Raw genomic sequence first — 10,503 nt, forward strand, 5'->3', positions numbered from 1 at the left:
AACTGCGCGCATGCGCAGTGGGCCTGCCGTCGAGGAAGCTGCTCTTAGGGCAATAAGGAGGCCCTGCCCAGGATTTGGGGGACCCTGCCCTACTGGAGGGGGACAGGTGAGTACCCCCCCTCCTCTCTCTCTCCCTGGGGGGCTGGGCCAAGTAGGGGCCTGGGTGGGGCTTGACCCGGCCCGGCTCCACTCAGCCGCCTCCTCCCACACACACACTAAGAGGTTAGCCCCCTCTCTCCATGGGCCCCGCTTACCCCGGCTGTGCTGGGGGTTGGCAGGGCGCTCCGCGGCTGCTGGAGGGTTTTGGGGGGCTTCGGGGGAGCGGGGGCGCAGCGAGCTTTCACCCGCGCGTCTCTCGCCGCTTCCGGGCCTTGTTGTGCTTTTATAAATAATATATGCTATAGCAAGTCAATGCACCTTCCAATAAAGTTACATTTGTTTTTCCTGTGATCTTAAACTGAATAATATGCCCCTAGGCCTCAAGCATATTGGTAAAACTTCTAGTTTCTTTAACTGGAGAGAAATATATTTTATTATATGTGATAATCACACCATCTCCACCCCTCATTTCAAAATCCTAGATTCGCCCATGAGAGCACTTAAATCACTCTTCAGATTCTGGCTGAAATTTGGCAGCTACAGAAATGAAAGCCTGATAGGCAGTAGGGGAGAAACAAGTAACAGTTATTTAACGTAAGAAGCCTGCTGCATGGTGAACAAGAATCTCACTATCTGCATTCTAGTTTTTCCACATTTAACATTCTGCTGTAACATTCATTGTACCTTAAACTGTAACTAAGAATTGAAGGGCTGTGCCTTGTTCATAAGGAAAAAGAAATTGTGATTTAATAGGCAAAAAATAAAGGTTAAAGCAATAATGCCTAATCTTATGAGGTGCTCAATACTTTTCTGCAGAAGGTAGACTGCCCTCAGCTCACCCTGACTTTACCAGCTTGCCCTAAAGAAACATAATATTTCAAAGAGTCATTACACGGCCAGTAACATTCTAGGCAGCAGACGCGACTAATGACAAAACAATGTTGGGAGTTACTCTATACACGTACCTTCCTTCGATGAGTGATTATAATAATCCCCAACAATAATCACCCCAATACTTGTTCAGAGTAACAAATAGACTCACTCTTTCAAGAAGTTCAGTACATTATCACCCCAGATTTAGAAGGAATAAAATCACTATTCAGTACACAACTCTACACTGCTTTCTAGTAAGCAGTTTTGAAAAGAAGCCTGCCATAGTGCTGCTATGGCACCATTTTTTTTTTATTTTGATGCATGACAACAAAAATCCAAGAACATACCTTTTTGAGATGCCCTAATCTAAGCTTGAAAATCTCCTCCTGTTCGTGATATTCGGCTAGAGTTAATCTGCAAAGACAATAAAATGCATGGAAGTTATAGCTTTTACAAGATAGTAAGAACTGTAAGATGCACAAAAATTCACTTTATTGTTTAGCATTTTAAAATGCAGTTAATAAGCAGGTAACCCAAAGATGAAATTGATATCTACACACACACAGATAAGAATGAAATAACAGAAACAGACATCTCTATCCCTGATACCTCTGTCTTACATGGTTGAAATTTCCAATTCCAGAATCTCAGCCTTTTAGCCCAATATGTCCTAAAACAGTATAAAATTAAGTAGCGAAAAAACAAACAAGTATACAAACCCAAAGGCCAACTTGGGAAACACAAAGTCCAATGCACTGCACCCATGTAGGTAATTATTTTTCTTACAGTTACAGTATATTTTATTGACAACTAATTTGATTAGAGGTGACATATTATTCATTAGAAATTTAAAATGGTTAACATCATCTCCAAAAATACATTGGTAATAAGTTTATAAAATGCTTGATTGTATTGTTGACAGTTATTTTAACCTGGGTTAAATTACTGGTGACGTAGGTCACTGCACCCTTTCACTGCTTAGGTGATTCAGCCAACTTTTCCAGTTCAGCTCTGTTTGTAAAATAGACTTTATAATAATTTGGACAGCATTTTTCATAAGTAGATTTCAAATCTTTTGACAAAAGCAAATGTAAATAGCCCATCTGACTGATATTTTCCTTTCTATTTTGCCCAAGAGCAGCTGAATTGATTATTTTTCAAATGATCAAAAGCTTACTATCAAGCATAGATTTAGCATTGAAATTTCACCTCAAAAGTTAGAAGCTTCAGGAATTATTAGCAACTACAGACAAAGGGTTAAAAACCAAAATCATGATGTAACAAACAACAGTGGATCACAATCGACACCTTGCTATAATATAAATAATCTCTACTTTGCAGTTGCTGAAAAAAATTCTTATTTCTTCCATAGTCAAGTGAATGTTCCCTCTAAATTACAAGCATGTTGATAGGAATGAACACAACTGCCTACTAGATCCCCTACTCTCACATATTTTAACTGTGCACAGAGATATGGACTAAAGCATCTCTATGCAGACATTACTAGTGAATACCTGGAGCAGCAGAGGAAATAGTGGTTAGGAAGTCAGCAGGACCAAAATGGCTAACAATGAGGAGTGAATGGAGGAAATCACTATGGAAACTAAACAATACGTTCTAGATTATATACTTTATTAGTCACTAGCAGAATAAACAGTGGGGTTGTCATTAAGCATATAATATCCTCACAGAATAGGATAATTAAACATGGGACAAATTTTAAAGGGTTGCTGAGTTTATTATCCCTACACATTTTGGATTGAGACTTTTGAATCAATTCCTTTTATAAAATTTCTTTGAGTACTAAAGAAAACTCAGAAATCAAACCAATGGTTACTTGGGCTACCAGAGTAAACTTTAGCAAACGAAGACAATGTGTAGGCCAGTAGTTGTCTACTTTTTAGCCTTAAGGCAGCCCTTCATAACTTTTCTGAATTTTGCAGCACCCCAGGGTGCTGGATGAGATTTACTTAGTTAGAATTTAACTTCTGAAAATTTATGGAGGCTGCCTTGAGGCTAAAAAAGTTGAGAAAGACTGATTTAGCTGGTGCCAGAGAAGGGTGATGGGGTCAGGACCTCACTCTGATGTGCCCTGCTCTTTCCACCACTGACTCCCAACTCCCCATGACCACAGCATCCCCTGGGGGGTCATGTACACTGGTGAGTGAAGCCATCTTCTGTCCATGGGTGCCTGTAGACATGCCAGAAGGCTACTCCAATGTGCTGTAATTATAGCGTATCAGAGCAGGCTCAATTAATTGAGTCTGCTAGGGCATGCTAATTAGTCCACTCCAGCAAGCTTCCATGTTTCATGCATCACTGTCCCCACATTTCAAAATGGCAGTGGGGACATTTCAACTAAAGCTCATTAAACAAGCTTTAGTTAAAGCATCTACACGACCATGTTGAAGCACTGAGACACTGATACATGGGATGCTGCAGGCACTTTAATCAGAGCATCTCTAAGGCCCACCCCCCGAGGATGTGTAAAAATGCCCCATACCTGCCCACAGCAAAGCATGCTGCTCAGAGTCTGGGGGTGGGCAGGTGTGCTAGAGGGCAGGGGAGGACAAAGGCAGCAGTCCCTAAAAGAGTGGCTAGGAATGCCACTGGTCTCCGAGATGCTACAATGGACACAAAGAGACAGATGGGGGGAGGATGGGAGGGAAGAGAGCGCTTTACTTCTCTCACACGGCTGGGTGCCACAGGGCACCCACAGCACTCTGGTTGAGAATCACAGGTCTATACAATCTCTCTCATTTAATGCATGGCATCTAAACAAAGGCATTGGTGGTTTGCTTAGGTGATCAGATACCATCTTGACGGTCTGCTACAAAAACCTCAGATTTACTGTATTAGAAGAACAAAGTAAGCCATTAACCTTTTATATAGCTAGCTACTCTAGGAAAAAAACCTCCCTGACAAAGCCTCAAGTACTACTCTCAAATAGTTTTGAAAACTGTTTTATGTACGTGAGCAGTAAAAAACTTTTCAGCGTTGGTTTCAATCACACTTTCCTGTAACAAAGCCAAAAGTTATTGCCATGTCTATGCCACAGTCAAAACCAAAAGAAATGGCACAGAGGCCTTGTTGCTGACAAACATTACTAACTGATCGCTTCTTTTGTATAAAGGTTGACCTAATCAAACACGTGTATGTAGACCTGAATTATTTCTGTTTTAGTTCATTAAACTCAGTGGTTCCATACTTCCCTCCAGCTGTGGATAAATCAAGCCCCTTCTCCTTTGGCTATGGACTAACTAGAACCATTATTTTCAGAGTGATGAGCGCAATATAAATGCAGTAGTGGCAAATTAGGTAGAGTAGATGACAAATGAACACTAGAATGGAAAAGAACAATTAATAATTGTTTCAATCAGCCACGTGGACTAGTGTTTAGCTCTGTAATGGGGAACAGCAATTTCATCTTCCAGAGGAGAATGTACATTATGCTAAATAAAACTGTAACAAATTTTAATTAAAGATTTAAAACACCACTGAAGCCCTGGGCGTAAAGGCACCTTGGGGCCTTGGTTTCTGATGCTCCCAGGATGCATAATGGAGTTTTGTGAGTAACGCAGTTGTGTAAGACAAACTGGGCAGATAGTCTTATGCATGAGCAGCAGTTATATCTGGGCAGATAGTCTTAAAGATCAAACTAAGGTGTGCAATTGCACACCCATGTTTAATTTGATTAATGAATTTATATAGAACTACAACTTGATTGCTGAAATGTTGAACTACAACTACAATTAACTTCTTTTGACAACTATAAAACCAACAACTGCTTTTAATGTTTAAATTCAGTGTAGTTTGCATATAAGTGCTTAATCAAATTTAAATTAAATGTGAATTTAAAATATTTAAAGCAATTTTGGAAATCATTGAGATGGCAAGACAGAAGCAGCTTTTTGTAAGTTTAGAGGAAAAAACCCCCCAACATTCACATACTATTAAATATGCAATGACTCCTATGAATTCTACTTCTATTTCAGGTATTACCATCTACTAAAGCAGCAGTGAAGAGAATTTGAAGACAAAAAAAAGGCCAAATACACCACTCAAGTTATTAAAAGGCAAGTAACAATAGCAATTGCTTGGATTTTTAATACACAGAAAGTTTGAATTTTTACAAGCTCTATTTGGGTAATAAAAAAATAAAAACAATTACAGAGCTTTTCTGCACAGCTAAAAGGTAATGAGACCACTAACATATCTTAACATCTTAAGCTTGTGGTTGTAAAATTCTAACATAATTATTGCTATTTCCTAAGTAAATAAGGAGTTGGAGATTGTCAAACTGCATAAAAATGAAAGTTAGTTTTAAGACTACATAGTCTGGAAAAAAACCCAATACTGGTTCTAGAACTATTTTAAAGGACATTTTTAAAAGGTAGTTGCAGAGTGAAACATCCCTATTTTATATGAGAAAACTGTTTAAGTCTTAAGCTACATATGAAATTAAAGCTGTTTTTTTGTTGGCACTACTGAGATATTTTCTTACAGAGAACTCTGATCCAAGAGTTTTTTTTCCCCCTAAGCTATTGGCATCAACCTAATGGTTGAATGTCAGTTATTAAATCCTGTATCAATACTTCTTATTTTCCACCTTTGCCACCTTGTGCTGCCTACAGTAGACATGTAAAATGCAGTGGTTTCCATGATCATAAAGGCTCCTTGCAGACATTAACTCCCCACCCTGCCCACCAAAATAGCACTTTACTTTGAATTCCGTGTGCTCCTGTGCCAAGCCCAGCACAGGCAGTGTGTTAATTGGACCCAGTTCACCTGACGTCTGTATACATTGGGCATTTCAGTGGGGCTTTTTTGGTGTTTTTATCTAATAGTTATTGAATCGGCTTTAGCTAAGGGCACCAAAAAGCCCTGCTGAAACACCCAATCTATACAGACGCTGAGGAGCTGGGTTGAAGCAAGCACTGCTTCTTCTGGGAAAGCAGCCAAGAAGGTCAATATTTTTCCAATGGCCAGTAGATTGCAATCAAAAGGAAATCTAGTCAATTTAAAAGACGCATTTATGAGAATCTGAAGCACACTGCTTTTTGATACAGTGACAATGAATATGCAATGAAGCTGTCAAGTGCAAAGAAAAACTAAAAAACAGGAAAACTTGCCTCCACTTCAAATTCTTTTCTTTATATTTAATTTGTGTTTTCTGTAATAACAGTGGTAAAATGTTTTTTCAGACAGATGGGTTATTTAAGCTGATGCCTCTTGCACACGCTGTTACATTTCTATTAAAGCAGATTAAAATAAATAATACTTACATAAGAATTTTGCTTATTCAAATGGTTGAAAAATATTAATGAATCAGATTACTTACAAATATTAATAAACCACTATTAAAAATGTATATGTTTTAACATTAACTAACACAATGAATTCTCTACTGAGGTAACATTGCCCAAGATAATTTTGTGGCTACTTATTAGGAGGGTTACAACTATTTTATTACTTATATTTGCACAATGATTTTAGTTTCTAGGTGACCAAAACTTTTCAACAGATTCAAAAATTTCATACAGCTTCACTACTTATAATGTGTGCAGCTGTGGTTCAAACTAAGTTGCACCATTTTTTTCTCTGTAGGAAAAAATGCCCATCAGTAAAAAGAAGAGCTGTTTAACAGTTTTTACTTTTATTTTGCAGTTGCTACGATCCCTTGATATATGAAGTGGGAATTAGCACCTCCTTTAACAGAGGATCTCAAGGCTTATGTTCTTCAGAAAAGAAAGGATATAAACTTTTATTTGCTTTGTTTCAGCTCATTTTTAATTTAGATGCACGCCTTCAGACACCAAAGGTTGGAGAGAACTCCTTTCAAAATCAATTGAAAAAGACTTAACATAATTTTCAACAAACTGAATTTACTTGTAAGAGCTTGATTCTCTGTTACTTAACTTGTATAGATCAGGCATAACTGCACTGAAATGTGATGTTATAAGTGTAGCAATCTAGAATAAAGACTCATCTAGATTAGGGAATATTTGATACACTACATCAGAGCAAAACAAGGCTTTTACTTGTGAATTTACCAAAGATGAAGTGCACTGAAGTACTGCATTTTCACAGAAACTAGCAAGCTTCCCTAACCTTGACAAGCCGTCAGCAAGACCAGAGTTAGATTCTAATTTACTGAATATATGGCATTAAGGACCATACTCTTGCCACTACCTGAAAAGCAACAGATGTTACCTAGAAAACTGTAAAAGATTAACTGAAACATTAAAACTTACAGCTGTGGTAAATTGGGTCTAACAAAGGGATCATTTTCTGCCCCATTGACAGCTTTATTTTTCCTTTGTTTTGGTTCAGAATTGGCAGATGGTGCCTGAGAATTATTTGTAGATGGAGGCTTTCGCTTTGCTAGGAGCTTTCTTTGCCTTTCAATCTCTTCTCTTTGTTGATTCACCCACTCTTGCTGCCTGTAAACCCCAAAAATAATATATTATTTCTCATCACATTTGACAACCAACAGTATTCCAAAAAGCAGGTTTCCAGCAATGGATTTAATTCACTGAGTAACTTCCTCATTTCTTAGTAAAAAATGAAGAGTTTCATATTTTTAAAAAGGTACTGTAAATGTGAAAATACCATATTTACTTTTTTGGCATATAGGAAAGGACTTTGCATAGCCTTATTCTGGATGTTTGTTTCTTAGTGTATTCATTGTTGATACTGTATTTTCTTGCACACACAACCCACCTTTTCCCCAAAATTGGGGTTTGTATATTAGGTAGGGAAGCTGTTTGCTGGAAAAAAGCACTCCTGGAGTCACTGTGCATGACATGCTGCTGCCACTCATCTAACTCAAAGTTGAAGGGATGGAGTCCTGTGCTAAGTCTCTCACAGCCATATTGGCTAAGTACTGCACCTTATGCATGAAGCAGAAAGTGAGGTGCTGATAGATTCATAGATGTTAGGGTCGGAAGGGATTATGATAGTATCATAAGGCCTGTGATATGGAAATAACACTTAATTCACAGGAACTTACATAAAGTACTCTTGACCTTGCAAGAACCTGGGACCCTAATCTTGCGTGACACAGGTAAGTTCACCTGGAAACAGTGTCCAGGAATGATCATGGCATTCCAGGAGACAGATTGCCATACCAGGAGGTTCCTGCCGCCTCACCAGTCTGTCACCTGGGATGCCACACTCGCTAGACACTGTGTTCCCAGGAGGATTTACTCTTGTCACATAGTCAGCCGCGACTGGAAACATCTTTTCTTGTGTTCCGCCTTCTAAAAAACAAAGGTGTGGGACTTATTGTGGGGGAAGGGTAAGGAAGGGCAAGATGAGGTGAGATATATTATATATGGGAGAAAATACATTATCTTTCAAAATTTGCAATTTTTGCAAGGTTAATATATTGATAATTAAAAAGTTGTACTTTTTATTAATAATCATCTCAATATAAATGAAGAACAGGATCATATAAGAGTGTCACAAGAAATAAATCAGTGGTTAAAAATATATTACTTTAACTTCTTATGGAAAATGTTTCTAGAGGCTTCACACATGCTTTCTGCAACTAGGAAAGAAACTATATCTTGAGAAAGTGGACAATATGGCTTAACAAAAGGAAAGAGTCAGGAATGTCAATAAAGAGTATCAATATAATTGTATCTGAACAAGATGTTACATTGGAGCTGAGTTTTCATTAATAAATCAGTTGGGTTATATTACAAATAATAATGGTATGCATACAAAAACTCACATATACAGAAGGCTACTTAAACTAAAGCATTATATACTACTAGGTCAGGGGTTCTCAAACATTTCATGTAGGTCTATTTCTTAAGAGCATCTCCACAGAGCATCTCCCCACACAATCATCTATTAATCCCATTCAGGTTTCCACACTTTCCATATATACTTAATAAAATTACAAAACTGAGTCAGTTTCCTTCCCAAAGCATGTATCTGAAATAATAAATTAATTGCTTTTCCCCCTCCCCAATTCCACCCTCTACCCAGTTTCCCCAAATGCTTCCTCCTCTATCCCATTCTCTGCTGAAGTACCTTGTTAAGGCAGCTCTTTTCCTGCTGGCGGCTACAGGCTCCTTTCCCCCATCCGCTTATGCTAGCAGCAGCCCCTAGTGGAAGCTGCTAGGTTTGCTCCTCCTTCTTGCTCCTCCTTCATTGCAATGAAGAGCCTGAATGTCTGTAGAAGCTGCTATAATGAAGGATGTGGAGCCAGCACCATGTGACCAGCAAGCACTCCACAGACCATTAACTGTTCCACTGACCACCAGTAGTCTGTGGACCACAGTTTGAGAATCACTGATCTAGGTTTACAACTTTTTCTATCAACTGTGCTGAATAATTAAGTGATGCTCATTTAGTAAATTCACACTTTTTTCTAAGGCTTGTTAAAATCAAGTGAGACCCAATCATCTTCTTTCAAAGACATCAGGACTCAGCATTCTACATTCTGTCAGTTGATTAAGGGAGTTCTGTACTATATTCTGAAACTTCAAAAGGCGCAGCAAAATACTACATATGAAAAGTAGCTCCAATCCTAGTAGCTCTTAGTAATAAAAAATCCACTGGAGGGAACTGACAATTACTGAGAATTTTAAAAACATAACATTGACTAACTTCACAAGATTCTGAAATGCAAAACCATCTGTCCACTGTTCAGTAAATGAAGCACCATGACGAACTGTTGTAAAATGCCCGAGGCGTAATCTGTCTTGCATGCTCTTCTCTCTGCTTGCCAGCTTTTCTTGTGTGCTCTAAGGAATCAAAATATTAGCATTTAGTTTTACTAAAGTGTTTAAAAGTCAGTACATACAAAGCCCCATCTAACATTCATTTTTTGAGTGGCGAATAATGGTGGATATAAATAAGTTTCTACTACTTCTATTCCAATTAATGCTGAAGATCCCATATAGCCTGTTATTCTTCTATGTATGATACTATGAGCAAGAATGCCTGAGCTTTATTTTCAGTTTCCATTTTGAGTTTGTAGTCTTGGCAGTTTGCAAAAAATATCTTCATTTGTAAACATAACCATTCTGATACAACATCACAGGTACAAACACAACTCAAAAGGAAGAGAAAGTCTTGGATAGGGGAATATAAGTCATCTCCGAGTTGTCAAAATACTAGGTTACTAAGGACGGCCTACGTGGCCTTGAAGTGCCTGTAGGATTTACTGTAGTCCGGAGAGCCCAACAACATCCTCAGAACAGGGCACAAGTCTGTTACATTTCATTCTCAGAACACCCACTGTTACAGCTTGCAAAGCTGCCATTATAAAGCCATATATAGTTACCCTCTACTATACCTCCACTCTCTTATAAGATAGGGGCTTATAGGAACCAGAGCTATCACGCTTGATTAAAAAAAACAACCTCCCCCCCAACCAAAAACAAAAAACAAAACAAAACAAAACAAAAAAACCCCAAACAGGTCACACACAAACTTTTGCATTTTCTGATGTGTTTTATAGGATACTATTTTTTCTATTTGTTTTTCTTTGAAGCTTTTGGGCCGGGGGGGGGG

At 38.3% G+C, this 10,503-nt stretch overlaps 1 protein-coding gene across 1 annotated transcript in view; it reads right to left on the minus strand.

Annotated features, from left to right (window-relative positions):
* Positions 1 to 10,503, minus strand: part of TLK1 (tousled like kinase 1) — a gene marked incomplete at its 5' end in the record, with an annotated part of 74,015 nt that overhangs the window by 30,224 nt on the left and 33,288 nt on the right. The window contains 3 exons of the mRNA XM_006038714.3: positions 1,320 to 1,386; positions 7,227 to 7,415; positions 9,595 to 9,731. Of these exons, the coding sequence (XP_006038776.1) occupies positions 1,320 to 1,386; positions 7,227 to 7,415; positions 9,595 to 9,731 (393 nt within the window). The remainder of the gene's footprint in view (positions 1 to 1,319; positions 1,387 to 7,226; positions 7,416 to 9,594; positions 9,732 to 10,503) is intronic.

The sequence above is a fragment of the Alligator sinensis genome, unplaced genomic scaffold (assembly GCF_000455745.1).
Source record: "Alligator sinensis unplaced genomic scaffold, ASM45574v1 scaffold1260_1, whole genome shotgun sequence".
NCBI classification, from domain to species: Eukaryota; Metazoa; Chordata; order Crocodylia; family Alligatoridae; genus Alligator; species Alligator sinensis.